Source organism: Athene noctua, chromosome 13 (genome assembly GCF_965140245.1).
Source record: "Athene noctua chromosome 13, bAthNoc1.hap1.1, whole genome shotgun sequence".
NCBI classification, from domain to species: domain Eukaryota; kingdom Metazoa; phylum Chordata; class Aves; order Strigiformes; family Strigidae; genus Athene; species Athene noctua.
In genome coordinates, this window is record NC_134049.1 from 7949075 (window position 1) to 7971031 (window position 21957).

A 21957-nucleotide genomic window follows, 5' to 3' on the forward strand; every position below is an offset into this window, starting at 1 on the left:
CCCAGAAATCCTATCCACAAAAAAAAAAAAAAAAATGCTGAGGTTGCAAAAAGGAACACGCAAGGTCAGGTAATGATAATGGGGAGGCCCGAGTTCACACTTGCCTCTGCCTTGTAGTACAGACTTCACATAATCACCTGCCGTTAATCTTGTATGATCCAGTTGAGGTACAAGGCAAAAGTACTCGCAGAACAAAGGAAATTCTTTGCTATTCTTCTCCATGATATTAATTGTGTAACCCTCTGTCTCTTTTGCCAGGTATAACTAACGCTGAGTTAAACATTTGAGTATTTTTCCCTTTTTTTGGCAGGCTTTTCCATTTCATTTATTGCTTTACTGTACAAGCTGTTACCTGCACAGCATCTTTGAGAAGTCAGTGGGTTGCATTGCCCCATTTTACAGGTTAGGAAATGAAGCACAGAGCTATCAGCCATATCAACCCATGGAGCTGCGGGGGCAACTTTCCTCCTCCAAAATGCCCCTGCTTTATTCAGTGCAGTCTTATTCACTCCAAACCATGACATTGCTACCCAGCCAGTGGAAGGGGGCTGGTGCAGCAGTCTGCCTTGTGGCACAGTGTACGTTGCGTGCCGTGGAAAGGATGGGATGATCTAGACCCATGTCTTGCTTGCTTTACAGTCTTGTCCAGTTATTTAGTCAGAATGGACAGTGAATGGGTGGGGTGGTGAGTCCAGGCTGAGGTGCAAAAACTCTGTGACACCCATTAGATGTGATCCAGCCCACAGAGGGCAATGGCACTGGAGTCATACATGCTTAGCTTGGGTCCCTGCTGCAGAGTGACTAAGGAGGAGGGCTCACTTGCCAAAAACAGGTTTGCAACTAGGACACCGCAATCCCATGTTTGCTTATTTAACTTGTCAGGTATTCAAGTGAAACAGGCACAGAGGGGAGGTGTCAGAGCTGATCTCAGTATCAGCATGTGGGATTTTGACTTTCTATTTCAGTGCTCCTGTTTGGAAAAGAAATGCACTCAGAATCCCCCCTCTTTTTTTTTTTTTTTTTTTTTTTTAAGCACTGTTTAAATGTCATAAGAATCCTACAGTGCCCACCTTAATGTTCCTAAGAAATTCAAATATTTTATTAGTCTATAATCTGAAAATCATTACTGTGGTTACTATAAAAACCCGAAACTCTCCAGAGGGAGCAATGTCAGCAGGTCTAAAATATGCGCAAATATATTTTGTTGCCATAAAGGTACCTGGGGTCACCCAGGTGGCCCCCAGCCCTGGGGTGACAGGCTGTTAGCATGGTAGGGAGAAAGCGGGTCTCTCAGCTGCTTTGCCTGGAGTTTTTCAGGGTGGATGCCTGGGGCTGTGCCTGGATGGTTTGGATGGTTTCAGAGGAAAGCGTTGCCATTCCCATGCACCTCCCTCACAGTGAGGGTCAGGGAGAGCTCCAGACAGCTCACCCTCATCATGGATGAGCCGCTCTGAACCTCTGGCCCCATCCTGCTAATGCAGACAGGGCAAGTGCCTGTCTGTTCCTCTCGGGTATCCACATGCCCCTGGTTGCCCCCTTCCTCCTACAGATGACTCTGGATGTGTCCCTCTGAATAAGCGATGCCTAACGAAGGGCAGGCAGGAGACAGCTGCATCCAGCTGTGAGAAGCAGCCCATACCCACTGCCCCAGGCAGCTGGCCCCCGGAGAGGCTGGGTGACAAATTAGCCCCTGCTTTGGCCAGGTGACACCAGACACTCCCAGAGTGATGGCTCTTGAGCCAGTCCCTTGCCCTGTGCAGAGCCAGAGGGCTTCTGCTGGTTACTCCTCACCGGCTTGGGTGAGTGTCAAATGGTTCAGAGATTAATTACCGTTTAACTGGCTCTATTTCCATCTCTACAGAAGGCTGCAGTGGAGAAGACAGAAGTACTGGGATAATTTACCCTGGTATTACACAGCAGATTACCCTGTACTTACAAGGTCACCAGTTACCATGTAATTAGATCTCCAACGCAGTGAAGTCCGCAATAGGTTTTCCGAACCACTCTTCTTCCTGGTGTCAGAGGAGAGGGATGGCAGCAAAGTGCAGACTGAAACCTCATTAGGTGCATTTAAAGCTGTTAAATAGTTTAAAATTCAAGATAGGGGTGGTGCAAGGAGAGGGCAGCAAGGCCACCTGTACCTGTCAGTGAGAGGGAAGGAAAAAAAAAACAAAACCCAGAGCAGTTTGTCTAGGAAATCAGGGAAAACCAAAGGAGAAAGGAGGGCTTTGAGGGAGCTCTGTGCACCAGGCAGCTGGGGGCTGAACGGCAACAACGGCTGCTGCTCTCCAGGCCTCACCAAGGAGAGCTTTGCCAGTGGTGGAGGACTCTGCTGAGCCAAGAGCTGCACAGCTGCTGGGTCCTGCCCCGTGGGATGGTATCCATGGGGCCAGATGGGATGCTGCAGCGGAGATGCCCCCTGAATCAGGAACAGGGGGTGGTCAGCAGGACACTCTACCTGTGCCGGCTGACTCCCTGCCTCTTGCTCTGGATTGCTGTCCTGTTTTTCACAGGTACCCAAATCAAACATCTACTCATGGAGCATTTTGAAGAATGACAAATGACTTTGATTATCAAGCACAAATTCCAGTAGCAGCTCATCTCACCTCTCAGGTGGCTAATAAAGCACTGAGCCAGTTCTGATCAATATACAGCAAGTATCATTGTAAAGTGAGATTCTGCCCAGCCCAGGCCATGCTGCATTTTGTCTTTATAAACCCTGTCCTCTTCGAACCAAGCACAGTCCCTTGTGGGGTAGCAGCTCCCCAGCAAGCTTGTGGCTTTCACTGTGCCAGTGAAACAAATGCTGTTCTGAAGCCATCCATGTAAAGAACACAAGTCAAAGAGCAAAATGTCTGCCTCTACAGCAATCATTATTTTAAATACTCTTTAGTTACACAGCCACATGTCACTTAAGCCACACAAAGAGTATCCGTAAGGTCGACAGCTTCTGGAGAGGTGCAGCAGAAACAGAGACAGTGTGTAGCAATTGATTGCTGAGGATAGAACGAGCTGTATGTAAATAGTTTGTCTAAAGTATGACCAGAGTGGGGACATGTGCTATCTGATTGCAAATATTTGTAAAGTTGTGAGCTTGAAGGTTAGAAAATGTTGAGAGAAGAATATAGTAGTTAGCACAGGGATAATGCGGTGAGGATGAGGCTGGGGAAAATCAGTGTGGCAAGCAAGAAAATTCCATCATGTAGGCAAGATTTGCTCGTGATTTCCTGAGGGAGGCTGCAGGTTGCTCACTGGGATATATGGATTGGCACCCATCAATACCTTAGCAAATCCCCTCTCACAAAGGAAAGAGGGCAAAAATGACATTTAATAGTTGGGTTGGGTTTTTTTTCAGCTCTACTCTTTGGGCTGTAAAGCTGTTTCCTACGCAGACATGCATGTCATTGCCTGTGCATGCTGCATACACATACCTAACGCTCTTGGACTAGAGCAGCTTACCCAGAGGCAGCGAAGCCAGCCAAGGCTTTAAGCCCAGCATTTGTAGTCACGTTTCTCCTTGAAGTAAATGCTCCAGCAATGACATAATTGAGGACTGTCCTGTCTGCTCAGCATATGTCTGCAGGGGTCATTCATCCTATCAGACACTGCAGAACATTAGCGGTTTCTTTAGACTCATTTCTCCTTCCGTCCTTCCTCTCGTGGCTAACCCTAATGGAGAGCTGGTGGCTAGACACTCCTCTAGGAAAACTCACCCAGTTTGGAGAGCTGACCACCTAGAAGCAGTCCTATATTAAGGCAAAACCAGTCAGATGTGTTCTACCGGGTGCTGGGTTGTGAAATGGTCCCAGCGAGGCTCATCGGGGTGGAGTGTCTGTCTGGCTACAGGGAAGGGGAGCAGAAGGCAGCTAGCGATATCTGCGATGGCCACTTAGTGTTCAAGGGCTCTAATGGCATCTGGGAATCAGGTTCCTGTGTTTGTGGGTTTGCTTATTTATTTACGCTCCTGGCTAAATAAAGGAGAAAGAATTTTAACACAGTGGTTAAAATGCATGGGACTCCAGCAGCTCTGTCCTACTCAAGGGCATCCAGAAAACTTGATAAAGAATGGAGGAAACTTCCATGCACAGAGGGTCTCAGGTGGAAAAATAGAGTAGAAGAGGATGCAATGCCTGATTCCTTCAAATTTTCAAGTTTAGCTTGTTTTCCAGCAGAATCCTGCAGACAAACCCCAGCCTCACCTTCTGCACGTGCCACCAGTTTGGGCATCGCTGGTTTTAGTTCAGCCACCTCCCAGTGCTGCTGCTGCCCCCCCCCCCCCCCCCCCCCCCCATCCCAGCTGTGTGCAGATGGATGCAGCCGCTCTCTTCTCCTGCCCTGGTCCCTCTTTGGCTGTTGTCACCGTCTGCAGCATCGCCTCTGCGTGCCGCACCACCTTTGGACAGGGCTGCTTCGGGCACGTCCAAGACAACCTCCCCTAGTTTAGGTCTCAGGAAGTTTAGCCATTAGCATCATATATTCAAAGTGTCTCTACAGTAGCCTAACTCCTGGGTGGCAGGGGCGGTGGGGATTGCCGCTGCTGTGAAATGCAGCTCTTCATTCAGCAGTGCCAGAGCTGGCACAGCTTTCCCACCGGCACTGATGAGTTTAATCACATCATTAGTAGGTGTGACACTGCAGCCTCCGATGATGAGCTCTTTATTTTAACACGGCTTGCAATGTGTTTGCCTGAGATGCCATCTGTGCCTGCGCTGCCTGCATTAGCAGAGACAGCGTATGCATCTTCTGAAGTTGTTCTATATTTCTGTGCTGTTTCCCTGCTGAGAAAACACTGTTCAACTAGAGGGTGAGAACTTGTACCTGAAGGAAAGCACCATCACCCAAAGTGCTTAAACAGGCCAAATAAAACATTAGGAAGCCATTGGGAACTGTCCTCAATTGGCCTACAGGAAACTGGCTAAAAGGAACCATCAGCTATTTTATTGCTGAAAGTTTTTCATCTTGGTAAAGCACTAAGGCCCCATCCTCTAATTTAACGTACTGCAAGTCTTCAGGAAAGCAAGGAACAGATTTCTATTTTAAAAAGACTTTGGATTTTTGTACCTCCATACCATGATTGCGCATAAAAGTCTCCGTGTTGAGCGCCCAGTTTTTAGATACAAACGATACTATTGAGATTTGTGGGCACAGATCTGAGCATCTAACCTTCCCCCTTAAAAACTCCATACTCATGTTTCTATAGATGTGCTTTGCTCAACAAGCAGGCAGCATGCTCACACTGTCGCTGCTTCTTGACAAGATTCAGAAATGACAAACCAGACAGGAGTTGCCAGATCACAGTCCAGCTGCACGTGAAGAAATGGACTGCTTCTATAGGGACTTCCCATACCCTGCGCTGTATTAAATTTCTGTCTGTATGCTGCCAGGCCTATGCTCAGTGAATCTGACATTAACAAGAAATAGATTTCCAAACAATCTAGCCTAATGAATTTTGAATATTATTATGATTAATGCCAAGGCAGTTGAACTGATTATCCAGCATCCAGAAGTTAAGTAATGGAGCCTTATCTAAATCATGTATAGTCGTCAGTCAGGAATGGCTCTGGCTGCAGACAAAGATGGAGCATTATTGGTTACCCAGAGGGGAGTCACTGTCAGGACAGAGAGAGAGGGACAATGGAAGGGGAGATTATGAGATACCAATCTGAAAGCATTTTAGCATAGCGTGATCATACATGCAAGTGCTTTAGTGGTCCTATTTCATAAGCTGCATTTCTCAGCCATTTTGAGACTTTGTTTTTATATCACCAGGTTAAGATTTATTGGGCAAATCTTCTTCCTACATTCTGAATCCAGAAACTGAGCTGATTTTCATTCTCTGTGTTGCCGAAGGAGCAGAATCCTGATGGACGCATTTCTTGCGTCGTGTTGGTTTAACTTAGTCTCTATCTGATTAGCTTTTGAGCTGTTAAACACTTCTTGTAGTATTACCAGCTCACTGCAAAATGATAATGCAGATCAGTCATGGGCAATTTCTGTTGGCGCATGCAGTCCTTGCAGACTACAGATCTCCTTTGAAGTTGGAACCAGCCGACAGCGGTGCTGTTTCATGGGTATTGTGTGTCTCTGAGCAAGCCTGTCCTAAAAAAAATTGTGGTGTGGTGCAAGAGTCTCCAGCCTGGTGGAGACAAATTGGTAAATCCATATGGTGCCTGAGAAACTATATGATGGCTGTAGTTTGAACAGGTTTAGTGGCCTTCCCAGCCTCTGCTATTATCTGGGCAGTGACCAGGAGAAAAGTGGCTTAGTTGGTAGCGTTTGAACAGCCCCCATGTGGTGCCCACGTTGCGGCTGTGGTGCAGAAGACTGCAGAGGTCACCATCTGCATGCACCCCCTCTGCACAGCTGTCCAGTGCCAACCAGTGAGACCCCTGGGAAGCCACTGGGTCTCCCAACAGCAAATCTTTCCCCAGCCCTACCACCTTCCTTGGCTGTCTGAGATCCTACTGTGGGGTCTTGTTGTTGTGGACCACAAGAAGCTTTCAGTAGGTGGCCCAGCACATCTGAAGCTGGTCACCTCTCCTTCACCTGGCAAGGCTCTAGCATCAACTGTTAGGACAGGCATTTAGGACCTGGTGGTGGCCTCGACCTCTTCACGAGGGGCTTTGAAAACTACAGCTGCTCTGCTCCCACATCTTCCCACCTGAACGAGGCATGGCTGGAGTTTCTCACAGTTTATGTCCTGGTGTTGGAGATCGTGGCTTTTGGAGCATTTACCTATCAGAATATGAGAAACTGGCCTTTGTTCCTCTGCAGGCTGGTTGTGCAGCCCTTCCATAGCAATGGGTGCTGCTGCTTTGAGTCTGGAAAGAAAGGGGAGGGGTGAATTGTGGTAAGGAGCATACCAAATAGATTATTGGCAAACATAATTAAAAATATATGTGCGATTACTCCTCTGTTTGCCTTTTCTTAACCATCCTCTGCATTACCTCTGGCATTTTTAGATGGCAGATAATATAACTGAGAGGACTCCTGGGTACAGGCAGCTCTTAGAGCTGCAGTGATTTATCTCAGGCCGTTTTGAGGTAGCAGAATTTACCTCTAGCTACAGCCACCCCTCCATGTCTGCCCCCCCTCATCTGCATAAGTAATTGGCAGCTTGTTAATGGCTCATTAGGAATGCTGAAAACCGTGGGATTACAACACACTCTGTGGAGCAGAGAGGAGGGGAAGGGGGAGAAAGGCCGCTGTCCCTGCTAGCAAATTACACCGCTTGATTCGACGTGATTCAGAATTGCAGGTCATAAAGCAACTAGGTTGTTAAATGAAGTAAGGAAAAACAATGTCAATGGGAGGCTTTATTTTTAGACTCATGTTTAACCACAGTTTGTGCATCTGGGGGGAACAAACAGTCCCTTGCTGAACAGTCCTACTGACAGCAGGAAGGTCTCACCCTGTCTCAGTTTCACATTAACCCTGCCTGGTCAGTCTTTCCTGCTCCTGAGCAAGTCCATCTGGCTCCTTACATCACCTCACGACAGGGACATTTGGTTCCTTTCCCCATGCTCTCTCTGGGTAAGCCCAACCCTCTCCCCTCTGGCAGCAGGTGACCTGAATCTCCCCAGCTTTGGGCAAGGTGGGGACACCCAGCACAGCTGCGTGCAAGTAGGAGAAACAGGTACAGGTTGCTTTGTGCATTCTGTAAATCTCCAAAACCCTTCTGTGATCCCCTGCAAGTTGTCGCCACTGGCATGCAGAGGAGCAGACAGCCAGCCCCACGCTGCGGGACTGCCAGAGCCTGCAGTGGAAGAGGTGGTGGGTGCAGAAAGCGAGGGTTAGGAGAGGATCAGATCTACCATTCCCAGCAAGATGGAGCATACACAGCAGAGTGCTGCATGGCAAGGACACAGTAAGTCAAGTAAGTTGAAATATTCAGTGGAAGCTCTTTGTTGTTTGCTGGCTGTTTTTAAGCTCATGTTCAGCGCTGGCTATGGCGGCAGCGACAGCAAAGGCACAAAACCTGAAGGCGAGGACAGGGCTATGCCAAGGGTTTGCAGTGGTGGCTTCTGAATCACTTTAGCATAGGCTCAGCCAGGGGGCTGGTACAGCCTGAATGTATGATGTTTTTCAGTCAGGAGAACACCGTGGGGATTTTTTGAGCCCAGAGTAATTCCAGCAATGGTGCAGTCTCAGATATAGCTAGCACCTTTCTTTCTGGATAAGATGAAAGCAAATTACAGGTGAGCTATTTGGGAATTGCATCCAGTCACAATTTGTAGTTTAATTCAGCTACCTCTGATGTAAACTGCTTGGGTATTTAAGAGCCTATTAAGGTGGCAGTTAAAACTATGAAGTGCGGGACAGCTAATGTTCAGCAAAGCTCAGCTCTGTCTGACATGTCAGAGTTAATCCCTCTGCTTTGGAAAAGGTGCCCAGGAATCTCTCAGGACTCACACAGGCAAAATACAGGCACATCTGATAGGGAGACATCTCTCAGTGCTGCTGGATCCAGCACTGAAGGCAGGGAAGAAGTGTCTCCTCCCGGATCCCCAGCCATGAGCACATGCCACCTTTTGCTTCGCCCCTGAGAAGCCATCTTCTCATGCCTTAACCTGATCTGAGACAAACTTCAAATCACAAAGGCGTGATCTACATCAGTTTTGTTTGTTGTTTTTCTCCAAGAGCTCAACTTAGCCAGAGAAGCTTTTCCTGCTTCTTGCTTGCATTGCTTTTTTGTTTTGCCCTTGTGTCCTCTCAGGTGACCCAGCCACCTGTGGCTCTTATTCATACAAGGCTGTCCAGAACTATTGAATAACACATCCTGCCCGCAACAGGAATCAATGTGTCCTGATGGGGACATACATCTGGCTGCTGGGGGAAGGTTCAGAGCTAAATATCTTCCAGGGATCATCCAGCTCCTAGAGCTGAGGTCTAAAGGACATATGTTCTGGTGCAGCCCAGTCTGGGATGACAGCCAGGTCTGCAATTAAAGAAGATCCTAGGTCATCCCTACCTACAGCAGCAGGAACAGAGACAGCAATCGGAGAATGTGTGTCTTATCACTAGGTCGAGTGTATTGAGTGTTGAGTGGATTTTCCTGGAGAGAAGTGGTGCCAAGGTCTCCACTACTGCTACAGGATTCTGTACAAGCTCAAATGTCTCAGCTTCCTGCACATGAAAGAAGTGAAGTTCGAATAATGGTGCACCATATGAAGACACCTACCCTGATTCTTGTGACTTTCCCAGGGCAGGAGCAGGAGCAGAGCCTCCCTGAAGTATACCAGGAACAGGAAGAAAGCTGTCAAATGACCATGGAAAACAAAAGCACTGATTTAGTTTTTGTTTTATTTCAAAGTTGGGAAGGAAACTGCACAAAAAGGAAAATAAAACACAGCCTTAGAATATGCGATAGACCAAATTCCGTTCTTAGCTGAGATCCACGGAGCAACCTTCAGCTGTGAGCACGGAGAGGATGACCCAGTGAATGCTACTTTGGGCTACAGCCCTGGAGCTGGGATGTGAGCTGGGAGGGGGAAAACCAGGCTGCCTGCCAAGAGCTTCCTTTAACGTGTTAGTATCTGGATTCCCACCAGCCCAAAGTTCTCATGAGGGTTTTTCAGTGCTACTCTGTTTTTTATTTCCATGGTATCTCTGTTAGTGGCCGAAACTGGATATATTGCACAGTCTTTACTGAGCACTGCTGCTCCATTACCTGCTGCTGTACTGTCAAACTCATTGGAGATGTAATTTTTTTCCCTTTCTAATCAGCTGGATGTCATTCAGAAAGCTGGGACAAGGAGAATTTTTTCCCCAGACACCAGCTTTCCTTGGTAGCCAGACAAACCTCAAGCCTTATAATATCTACTTGTACATAGCACTTATATAGCTTTACATCATCAAAGTGCGGTACTAGCATTAAGTAATTATCTCTCTCCCTAATGGCCATTAACGCTGGCCTTTCATGAACCTCCCCCAGCTCCCCGAGGTTCATATCTAATATAGCAATAAGCTGCTCAAAGGGAGTGGCTGGTTATCTTGCAAGTCTATGGGCTTGGATGTGTAATGAGGTTTCAGAGCAGAGGCCAGGTGCCCTGGAGTATTAGAAACGTGTGGCTGTAGACCAGGTCGTGCACTTGAGAGTATCCATTAGAAAGGCATGGAAATGAGTAGGTGATACTGCGATCTTGAAATGGAGACAGAAGAAGGAAACTTTGGCCGCTCAGAGGTTATGCACTGATTGTTCTATTTATTACCAGGACAGTACTGCAAACTGAAAGAGCAAAGCAGTGGGAATAACATGTCAGTGTGGGCATAGGGAGTTGATCTAGGGAGAAAAAGTTGAGAGCTAAAAATGTCAAGCAAAGCTAGACAGCCATGGCAATGGGATAAAGAGGCCAGTCTGCAGGTCTATGAAGCATTAAAATAACAAGGAGAAAGGGCAAACTTGGCAGCATCATAGGATTTAAAGAGAAGAACAGAAGAGGATTTGCTTGCCTTATTTGCTTGAACACAAATCCCTCTTCCAGGTTGTGGAGTGTCTCCAGGGAAGATGATGCAACGCCACTGTTTGAGGACATTTCACCCCTAGGGGTCTTTAGAAGATGAACCTGCTTGATGGCTGGGAATTGGAGGAAGGTGGAAATGGAGGAAGATGGTGTGGGAGGATGACACGACTGTTTTAGAAAAGACTCAGAAGTAGCATGCTTCCCACAAGCATCAGTCCTACATGGTCACTTATTTCTGAAACCTGTCAGGCCCAGTTCTGAGCAAACAGAGAGGCTTAGCTGAAATAAACTTTCAGCCTCTCTCTAAAGATGTGACAACGATTATTTCCAAAGCCAAGGACATGCCATGTAAACTAGCTTTGCAAAATAAAAAAAACCAAAAAACCAAAAAACAAACCAGCATCTTTTTTTTTTTTTTTTTTTAAGCCTGATTTAAGAGTATCATCTTGCTTTTATGCTTCTGGCAATGGCTGGTCCTGGAAAAGAAGCATGTAGCTATGGGAATCACGTGCAAATCTACAGTGGCATAACACAATTCACAGCCACTACATGTTATGCAAAGGATTTCTGTCACCTTGGACACACTCTGATTCCTACAGCATCAGTAGCACAATCCCTGTGTGCTCAGCTCTAAATCATTTTGCTACATCAGCAAATAACAAAGTATATCTGACTGCAGACCAGGAAGACTCGACTTAGTGTTCACTTACTATACAGCTTCAGAGCAGGGACTTTTCCTGCCTTCCTGCATCTGTTTTCTCATCTGTGAAATGCGAATTTTAATCCTAATCAATTTGCAAGGGAAGCAGTAAGGTTTAGTCAAAGGCGATGCTTTAAAATGTAATAGTGTGCTAGGCTAGACATTGGAGTGGTTTTATGGTACAGTTTAATTGATGTCTGTTCAGCGTATAGCTAGTTAGTAAGTGCAGGACTTAACATTTGCACTTAGAAATGTGGCACCTTGTTTGAGATGCAAAGAACAACCTTCTTATCGATGACCATAACTGAGCTATGGGATCCACACATTTCTGGGCATTGCTTGGGGTTTTTTTCCCCTAAAATTGATTTGATTATTAATTATTACCGGATTAATTTTTTAGTAAAAGACATGTCTTGCATGACATACAGGGCTGGGAGGAATGCTTTGGTAGTCCCTGGACTCCACCATATGAGCTAAGCCAAAACTGTGTTGTCACATCCTTGGGACAACCGTTGACTGTGTATGTCACTTTACCAGCAGTTCTTCGCCAGCATGTGTCTATAGTAGACCAAAGACCTCAATGTTATTTTAGCTTATTAGAACTGAGATGGGACTACTGGCTTCTCTGCTCTGCTTTCAGGGCCAGATCTTCAAGTGGTGTAAATCAGGGCCCTCCCATTCAAACAGTACTGCTGTAATACTGTTTGTGTAAGCTGAGGACCTGGCTCGTAGATTCTGAACTGCTGTAAGACCTGTTCAAGAGGGAGTTAACTGTGTTCAGTAGATTGTACTAACTGTAATCTCAAATGATCCTGCAAGATTCAAGATATTGCAAATGTAGAGAGCTTTGCAATATGTAATCATTTTGAGATTGCTGGAAATCTGAAGAGTTAGTGCTACTTAAAGGAGAATAAAATAAACATTAGCACAAAACAGTTTTTGCAACAATCAAGTTTGATGTATGTCCTGTTTTGTTGATAACATTTCCTCAGAGCCCTTCACAAGAAGGAAAAGCAACTTGTAAAATCTGGGAATGCAGGAAAGAGCTAAATTTGCAGCCAGGGTTTCAAAGGAACAAAACCAGAAAAACATATTTCAATTTCCACTATGGAAGAATATTCTTGGGAGTTCAGAGCAGCATGCTGAGGACACACCAGCCAAGCCATCTCTAAATAGGAGGTGTAGAGCAGCAATGAGCTTTTTATCCTCATGCATCACCGTTCTGAGCACCTCTGTGCTTAGGAAAGAAAGATGTCCCTGAGACTTTAAAAACTCCTCTTTTGTGAGGAGGGGTCTGTTTCAGTTTGGAAAAGGACCGCTCTGCAGAACTCAGAGTACAACACTGCAAGCCTGAGTCCAAATTTTGTCAAACCCCTGAAGTCTGACTCGCACCCTCTGAGCAGAAAGCCTGCTAAGCATCACACCCATTTCACACCCTATTCCAACACACCTCCCCAGCACTTGCTTCCAAACACTGCAGTGTGTCTGTACTGACCCTTCTCCACGCTGGTTCTGCTTTAATCAGGCAAAGAAACCTGTGGCAGCTTGGGAAAACTGGCAGCTCAGAGGAGAGCTTTTGTTTGTACAAGAAAATGTTTTCATCCAAGTGAGCACAACAATCTCATTATTTTGAATAGCCACACATACGCTGGAAACCCAGATACCAGCTACCTTCTCACCTGATCCTTCATAGGACCAGGGAGATTTCTGCCTGTTTGATTCAGTTGCAGTGCTACAAAGTTAGTAGCACTTGTTTTTTTTGGTGCCGGTAATGAGACAAGCAGTCTTCCAAGCAGCGCCACAAAAGTGCTCTTTCTCATCACCACTAAAACCTCAGACACTTTACCCTCGGCAGAAGTGAGTGCTGGAGACTTGCAGCCATACTGCTTCCAGCACCGGCTGGTCTTATCAATTAGCTATTTCCCCACAGATGGTGCTTCTTATGTAGAAGGACAGAACAGAGAAAAACTTGTCATGCTCAGAGGCACTTGTTTAGAAATCTCTAGTGAATCCAAAGGTAAATCCATCTGCTTTCAAACTGTTTGTATGTATCCTGCAAACCTGCTGTATACCTGCTGGAGTCATGTGCCCTAAAGAAGGGTAGACCCTGACTGAGAAAGTGCCTTTCCCTGGCTTGGTGTACCCCAATGGGGCTTCACCCATGGGCTTTTCCTTTGCTAAACTCTCCAAAGGGGCTGGCTTTCCTGCCTCCATTAAATGCTGGGCATATCCCTGCCTGTGAGAGCCTGTTCTTTACAAACAGACCGCCTTTTTGCAGTGTGGTCCTGCAGTCATTTACATATTCAAAGCACTCTTTGAAAAGGCCTGTAGCACAGTTTTATGAGCACAAAATCTTTCACGCAGTTAGGTGATGTGCAGATGCCTGTGCGTGGCTTTTAGCAAACCTTACTGAAGAGGGACAAACCCCATGTTGTATTTCTGGTGGATGCCTCTGAGCACAGAGGCCCTGCAAAACTCAGCACAATACTTTGCTGAACACTGTTTTCTTGCCTTGCCTCCTGGTTCATCAGACTGTAGGGCTGGAGTATGCTCTTGGCACTTTGTCATTTGATTTCTTTACAAGCCCATTTTGGGAGGAGAGGACATCATTTATCTTGATACATTTCACTCCCTATCCATCATTGTTAACCAGGTGGGATTGGCGGGTAAACCCATGGGCGGTTGGGGAGGCAGTAGCCAGCCCAGCTTTTCTGAACAGCAACTTGTTGATGTAGCTCGTAGGGAGGCCCTGAGTTTGCCCACATCATGTCAGGGCTGACCCCTTCCTCGGGGCTCTCATCACTCAGATTTCCTTGTGCCTTTACCCTCACCCAGGTTGGAGGACACACCATGCTGCCTATCCGCTGGATGCCTCCGGAGAGCATCATGTACAGGAAGTTCACAACAGAGAGTGATGTCTGGAGCTTCGGGGTGATCCTCTGGGAGATCTTCACATATGGGAAACAGCCCTGGTTTCAGCTCTCAAACACAGAGGTACAACAGTGCTGAGACACCTCAGCTGGAAACTCTACTTTTTACTATCTCCTTTCCAGATTGCTTGCAAAGAAGTATGTGCATAGAAGAGCCCCTCCTTGGCACTCCCATGGCTTAGCCATGGGAGAAGTGTCATTATCTCTGTTTAGAACCTGGAGAAACTGAGGCATGCAGGAATCAGAAGGCTCATCCTTAGTGTCTCCTTTCTAAGTTCCTGACATACCTCCCTAACAGCCACATTTGATAAACTCTTGGGGTGCTGCCAGAACTGGGGATACCCAAATTACTGCTGGGATCTAAGTTACTGTCATGCCCTGAATTTCCTCTGCTCTCCTCTATAACTGGGGCTCTTACTACAGTCTCCTGTTTGTGAGAAAGCGTTTGAAGCCTGTTATATACCACGTGGCACATTTCTGTGGGGCTTTTTGCCATAGGGATATCGATTATATGGTTTGCCCCAGTTCACTGAGGGTAGAATCCAAAGAGCTGGGTTGTCCTTGTTAGTTCTTTGAATAGCAAAAGTTGCAGCCCACCAGTATACGGCTGCACCGTAAAAATGTTGAGGGAAGGCTGGCTGGGATTAGCAGGGTGTCAGAGCTGAGGTTTGAGGCACATCAGCAGAAATGCATTGGAAGATTTTTGCTCAGAATAGCAGGGGGTATTATAGAAGAGGAACAAGATGCATTGACATAGCAGTGTGTGGGAACCTTGCACATTTTTATCCTACTGTGTATCTAATGGATTTCAGAAATTTCACCTTTTGTAATGAGAAATGTGCATTTTCTGCTTTCTGGATACAGATCCCTTAATTAAGTGAGTTGCAGAGATGGCAAATCCAAGGTGTTGCTTTACAGCTCTAATACTTACCCATTCGTGTGCTCAATGGGGCCTGACTATATCCCAAAGTAGCACACGCAAACATTTTAGACACAAACAATGGAATTGACAGCGACAGAAGTTATTTGTCACGCTATTTAATGAGCTGCTCTTGCATTTCCCTGGGAGGGTAAATACAAACACACATAAATGAGCACATGTAGCTTGTACGCGGGTGATAGGCATGCTGGAATGTGACAGCTCAGCTTCCCCCATGCTTTCTGCCTCAGTTTCCTTTGCAGGGTGGTAGGACTGAGAATAGTCACCCTTAACCTTCAGGGAGGAGGGCTGGTTGAAATCTGCACGGATGCAGCTGTATTGGCTTTGCTACCATCCCTGGGAAAAAAAAAAAAATAATCTTGTCCTTCCCTTTTCTATTGCTGTACCCACTTCCTTCTGACAGCTGAGGACTCCCACACCAAACCACACTATCCTGGTGCGAGGGAGCCGCATTAGCTCTCATCTGGCTCATTTTTCACAATTGTGGGCAGAACCTGGGTGGCTGAAGAGGACTGACACCTCCACCAGCTCCTGGATGGTGAGGCATCAGAGCAAGCCTCAGCAGCAGCCTGGCCACAGCTGCAGAGCCCACGGAGAGGCAGGTTAACAGAGTCTGTGCCAAGCTCCAGGCTGCCAGGACCAGACTGTGAGCAATCACCAGCTTGGTGGGGCATCATCACTGCTGGCTGATTTTGTGGCATCCACATGGCCTTATACCCCCAGAGCATTTTTAACAGGGTTTTTTTTCAAGTCTGGAAGATACCCTGCCTGAGCAGAGGACTGAGGCAGGGCACCGTGTCATCTGAAAACCTCAGCCAGTCATTAACTTCTGTCTATGCCCTTCCTTTGCCCGGGAGAGAAAGGGCCCACCACAGGGCTCCTGCGCATGTCCAGGATGCCCTGTCAGAAACCATAACTCACCTCCTCCCAGCAGTCAGCAGCTTTATGGCAGTGCAGGCTTCTCTGCATGCTGTGTCTTCCTCCTGCCTTCAGCAGGTCCTAATCTGTCCCCTCTGTATTTATATGCAAAAAGGCAAAGTGATAAGTATCCGTTGAGCTGTGTGGCAGGTCCATTACTATTCATAAATGATAAATTCCAAACACCCCTTGCTGGGTGACTTCCCTCAACACACTGCTTGGGATCTGTGTTTATCTGCGGAGTGTGGCAGGTCACCTGCACACTGCAATGCTGGGACTCCTCAACTCCAACCAAGGAGGCCAGGTGGTAATAGCAGCTCTCTGACAAATCATACCTCCCTTCCCTTTGCCTCTATTCCTCTGGTGAACAAAATACAAATAGACACTTAGGGGAGTCCTTTCCAATGGCATCCCTCTGAAGAGACTTTAATGCTATCCAAGAGCTCACATTTCTCTCATTAGCAGCACTGGCCTGACCCAGCAGGGAGTGTTAGCACTGCAAATTTTTTTCCCCCATCACAGATGTGATTTAAGATGAAATTTCATTGTTTCAGCTGCTTTTCTATGTCAAAATGAGGCAAAAATGCCCTTAGAGATGGAGGTAGGAAAAGATGTTCTGAACTCTCCTGGGCTTTGCAAAGGGAAGGCTTCTTGATTTTCAGGGAAGAAAAATATAATTTCAGCTGTGCAAAATATTAGTTTAGTTTGGGGATTTTAAGACTTTTATGTCCTTCTTCAATTAGCAGGAAAAGCTGACATAAATTAAAACTTCATTTCAATTGATTGTGACCTCCTGTTTGGAGAATGCATTGAGGCAGGTAGGTGTCAAATTGAGAAGATTTTTGGGAACTGCAAGACTGCAGCTGGAGCCAAACATTTCCCTGTAAAATTATCATCAACAACACACAAACAGTTGAGTGCTGAGGATCTGCAGATCTCTTGGCTTCTCAGCACTCTCATTCACTAAACAGTACCACATCAGCCAAGGAGTAGCTGGGACAGGACATCCTCCAGGAACTGCCTAACTGGTGTTCAACAACTCTTCTTCTTTCTTTCAGGTCATCGAGTGCATTACCCAAGGCCGAGTTTTGGAAAGGCCTCGAGTCTGCCCCAAGGAGGTTTACGACATCATGTTGGGCTGCTGGCAGAGGGAACCTCAGCAACGGCTCAACATCAAGGAGATCTACAAGATCCTTCATGCTCTGGGCAAGGCCACACCAATCTACCTGGACATCCTTGGCTAGCAGTGGCCACTTGTCGAAAGTCCCTGCTCCTTCCTTCCGTCCTTCCTTCCTTCTCCCCCTCCCAAGTCCTTTGCCCCTCAGCCCCCAAGCAAACATCTTCATATAAACTCAAGTGCCTGCTACACATACAACACTGAAACAAAACAAAACAAAACAAGAAGCAAACCAACAAAAAATCTCACAAAACAACAACCTGTAAGGCAGTTTGGCTTATATATATTTATAGATATCTCTCTATATATAACTTCCACACCAATACAGAAAGAAGCTGCTGTTACAGAAAATTGTAAGACTTTAAAAAAAAAAAAAAAAAGAGAAACAAAAAGGAGAGAAAAAAGTACTTAAAAAGATATATATAATTAAAAAAAAAAAGAAAAAAAAAGAGAAAGAAAGGAGAAGGTATCTTTCCCCGAGCAATGAAGCAGTGGATTGTAACGCTGCTGTGAGTATGGTTCGGGCTGCTGGGCAGGGCTCTAGACTGGCTACGGCAGCGATGCCATCCTGGGTAGGAGCCCCGGGAGGAAAGCCTTGCCCTGGTTGTATGATATGCACTGAATATGTGAAATCAGTTCTCCCTTTTCGTCCTTGCCTTCCTCCCTCCTTTCCAGCCTGCAGGTGATGGGCTCAAGACCAGGGCAGTGCCCCTGGATGAACTCTCTTTTACAACCCCCTCTCTACCTCCCTCCCTCCCTCCCTCCCTCCCTCCCTCCCTCCCTCCCTCCCTCCCTCCCTCCCTCCCTCCCTCCCTCCCTCCCTCCCTCCCCATCCCTCTCTTCCTCCTGCCTTTTTCCTCCCTCCAACATTTCAGGACAATTTTTCTAATTTGCTGATTCTTAAATGTATAGACTCAAGGCTTTCGAACACACAGTCAAAGGATTGTGGCACCTACGGGTAAAACACACCGGGAACCAGCCGCCCTCCCACAGACTGCGAGCCGGCCTGACCCACACCTCCCTCCTGCCCCATGCTGGCTGCTGCCAGGGCTGGGGGAGCAGCGGGACCACAGTGGCTGGCAGGGGAGCCAAGGGGGGGGTCCTGGAGACCCGGTCCTGAATCACCCCCAACCCATTTCAGTGTGTGAACCAGGAGTGCCGCTTGTCCAGGGCGCCCAGCACAGTCAGCGACTTTGGGAGGAACAACCCCCCCCATCCCCACCCTGCCCTCCTTTTTCTCCCCACCCTTCACATTTGCTAGCGGCCATGGGATTGTTCCCCCTCCCTCAGCTGTCTGCACCAGGGACAAATTGGTCCTGGTGTAAACCTTCAAGGGACAGGGTTGGATCCCTGCTCCCCTCATGGGGGAAAGGCTGCAGTGTGCAGACAGCTGGGAGTGTGCTTGCATCACGGCTGGGCATGCCTATGGGGTCAGCATATCCCAGTGCTCTTCCTCCCCATCCTCTTCCCTTCCCCATCCCTGCCCCATGCCTCAGTCCAAGCCTCAGGCACAAGCCAGTGGGGGACAGGGAGGGGGGACAAGGCTTGTGAGATGGCTGGGAACCTACCAACACCTGCCTGCAGCCCCCTTGCCATTCTCCTCACGTCCCCATCCCCTGAAAGGATTGATGCATCTGCCTTTGAGCTGTTGTGAAATGCAGAGGCTGAAGAATAGCTCCACAGGCAGCCCCGGGAGGGAGGGGGGGGGAAGGAGGGGAAGGTGCCTTCAGGAGCAGACGGCTCAGCGGATGGCCGCAGCGGCCAGCCTTGCATCTCAATGAGGATAAAGGCCTGACAGGCAGCGACAGGGGTGGTGGGGACAGCGAGGGAGAGACAGAAGCATCCTCCCTATAGCCCATCTCCCTCGAGCAGGAAATAATCCTGACTTGGGGAAGGGCTGAGTCAGACACTGAAACCCATCCATCCAGACTGGGCTGAGAATACAAAACCTTTCTGGGTCTTTTTTTTCATGTGGCTAATGGAGGATGGGGGGGAACCTCAGCTTGGCAGCCACTCTCAGGAGGCAGGGAGCGGGCGGCACAAGCATTGTCAAGGCAATTTTGTGAAGGCAACAACTGCAGGCACAAAAATAGCCTGCTTGGATTGGTGCTTGCCTAGAAGGGAATGTAGATGGAGGAAGAGGAGATGGAGACGGGATCTTGGCTCTTTATCCATGGCCAGATTAGTGTTCATGGCCAGGATGAAAGGGGAGATAGGTGACTGATTATGGCTGGCTACTGAAAGGGAAGCGCCTCTCCTCATCCCCCTTGTTTCTTGCCAGTCTCTACCTCCCACCCATGTCTTTGGCATGATCTGGCCTATGGCTTCAGACAGAGGCAGGGGACACTGGTACAAAGAGGTTTGTGGTGGCAGCGTGTTTATTCTGTGCTTGTGTGAAGAGCAGTGCAAGCCTGGGGTGGGAGATGATGGGTGGCAGTAACCATGTAGGAGTAAGGATGTAACCTTCTTCTGCGTGCTAGAGATCTGGGCAAGTGGGACAGCCTTGAGTCAGTGGAGGCTGGACAGACTGCTGCTGAACAGGCACCAGCAGCTCACAGCATGGACACCAAAGACGGCATGGTCAGGGACAAGGGTGTGGACTGGCGCTGGGGGTCCACACACGGGAATAGCCTACCATGCCACTCCTCAAGAGCAGGGTCTTGCTTCTTTGGGAGAGGACATCTAGTTTTCTTCAGCTGCCTACTCAGATCCACCTTTGAAAAAGACTGAAGGGTTGCTAGCCCTGGCCTGCCTCCCTTTGCTTGCAGGCTGCGTTGGCTAAAAGGACCGGCGATTCTGTACAAGGGGAGAATAAGAGATGGCTGTTAATTGCCTAGTGTCTCCAAAAGAAAACTCTTCCCTGGGGCTGCCTGTCTCTTACTCCAAATGGCTTCTTGCTCTTGTGATTCCTGGGCACAGTGCCAGATTGTGCAAGGCCACCATTTTGTCCACCCCTCTCTCTTATGCTCTCATTTCTATTTTTGGCCAATGTCATGCACCTTTACACTATCAAATCACGTGCAGACACTGTGTTCCCACAGTTGATGAGATTCTCCTGTCACTATTCTGCACAGCAGCTACATCCTCCTTTCCTTCCTTCTTTCCTCCTCTTCCCTCCTTCCCAGCACCACCATCCTGTCCCTTTAGCCACCTCTTTGAACAGTCCTGAGTCTTCAAGCTCAGGAGCTGAGCATCATACTGAACCTTGGTGCTGCATGGTTAGGAATAAGTAGTCTATGAGAGGCAAGGAGATCGGTCCCCAGAAGATGTGAAGTGGCTGAGACCAAGGTTCAGAGCATCTGACTGCTTTACTATTAGCCCCACCAAGTGCAGTGACTGCCTCGGAAAAAGGTCCTTTTGTCAAAGTTAATTGTGAACAATTGTTCAGAAGAGCAAGATAAGCTTCAGTTCTACGGTGTGACATCTCCACGGCGACTGCTGCTGCTTTATGCCCCTTGCCCTATTGGTGCTGGATGGAGGTTTGTTGAGAGGGAGGAGGAGGTTGTTTTGTGATCAAAGACATGATGGAAACTGCTGCATCCCTTTTAGGCATGACAGTTTTGGAGGGGAAGAGGGAAAGAAGCTGTGCTGAGTGCCTGGTGAACACCCTGAGACTCATTTCCAGAAGCATCTTCCCTGGGCCAGAAGCGGAGCTGCCCATCAGCACGGGTGATGGTGCTTGTCTCTGTAGGAAGATGGGCTCGGGGGTGGCCCCACTACATGTGAGGGGAGGAAGAAGAGCAGATTTTGTGGGAAACTAACAGAGTGCCATAAATCTGAGTGTGGGGACTGTTTGGAGGCAAAGAGGAATGAATTTATGCTCCTTCTCACTTTCTGAGATACTTCCCACTGCCCTGCTTCTACTAAGAGCAGAGAGCTATCTCTGCTGCCTGGGAACACTGAGGGGTCTCACCCAGCTCTGGGGCAAGCCAGACCTAATTCCCAGCATGCCCAGGCAGACATTCCCACCACCCAGCCTCTTCCATCTGCAGTTTTCTCAAAGGGGTTGTGAAAAGAAGCTTGGAGGAACACCGGTCTGAGTACTGCTGAGAAGGGGCCCTGAGGAGGGGTCTGTCCCAGCTGCATCCTGGTGCCTAAAAATTAAAATTATTAACACCAACTCAGTCACTCAAAGGTGTCACTGAGATGATGCTTTCTTGGAGGTGAAGGTACTATTTTGGTGCATGGTACAGATGGCAATTGTATGCCGGGGCTGCAAACTGTGGGCAGTAAATGTGGCTCCAGCATCAGGGTCTTATCAGTGACCTGTCTTGTCTTCTCTAGCCATTACTTTTCCTTCCACCCCAATCTGTCATGTTGCAAGATGAAAGCTGAAATGTAGCAAAGGGAAGACAAGCAATGATCTGCCAGACTGAAAGTCCATCCTGTCTCCCACAAAGCTTGCCCATCTGGTCTTTTTAAATGTCCTCTAATGCATATATCTTGGGGGGGGGTGGAGGTGAAAAAGAGCCTGGGCTGCCTCATTTCAGGCCTGTCCTTGGGTCCACAGGCTGTTGAATTGCAGACAGGTGACTCTGGGAACACGTGCTGCACAGACAAATGTGAAAAATCTGGAATGCCTTTAGAAAGGCTGCTTGCTTGACAGTCATTGTTAGCTTTGAGCTGTCTGCTTGTCCACAGGAGTGGGTGGAACAAGGTGAGAAAATACGTGGGGAAATAAAAAAGCCAAGGAAAGGGAAAGTCTGGTTTTAGAAGGCGAGTATCTTGGGTTGGAAAATCAAGACTGGTTTCTGGAGTGTGGCATAGAATTTCAAGTAGCACAGTGGATACAAGCAAAACCAAAAGAAAATACTGGAGTTCCAGGAAAA

At 47.7% G+C, this 21957-nt stretch overlaps 1 protein-coding gene across 4 annotated transcripts in view; it reads left to right on the top strand.

Annotated features, from left to right (window-relative positions):
• The window catches only part of NTRK3 (neurotrophic receptor tyrosine kinase 3), a 215758-nt gene extending 197886 nt beyond the window's left edge, over nt 1-17872 (top strand). For 3 of the 4 annotated variants that reach the window (XM_074917203.1, XM_074917205.1, XM_074917206.1), the window contains 2 exons: nt 13999-14157; nt 17010-17872. In XM_074917203.1, the coding sequence (XP_074773304.1) occupies nt 13999-14157; nt 17010-17195 (345 nt within the window). In that variant the 3' untranslated portion in view covers nt 17196-17872. Of the gene's footprint in view, nt 1-10237; nt 10270-13994; nt 14158-17009 lie in introns of all 4 variants that reach the window. The other variant, XM_074917204.1, reaches the window with a different exon arrangement.
• Nucleotides 17873-21957: the final 4085 nt, after the last annotated feature.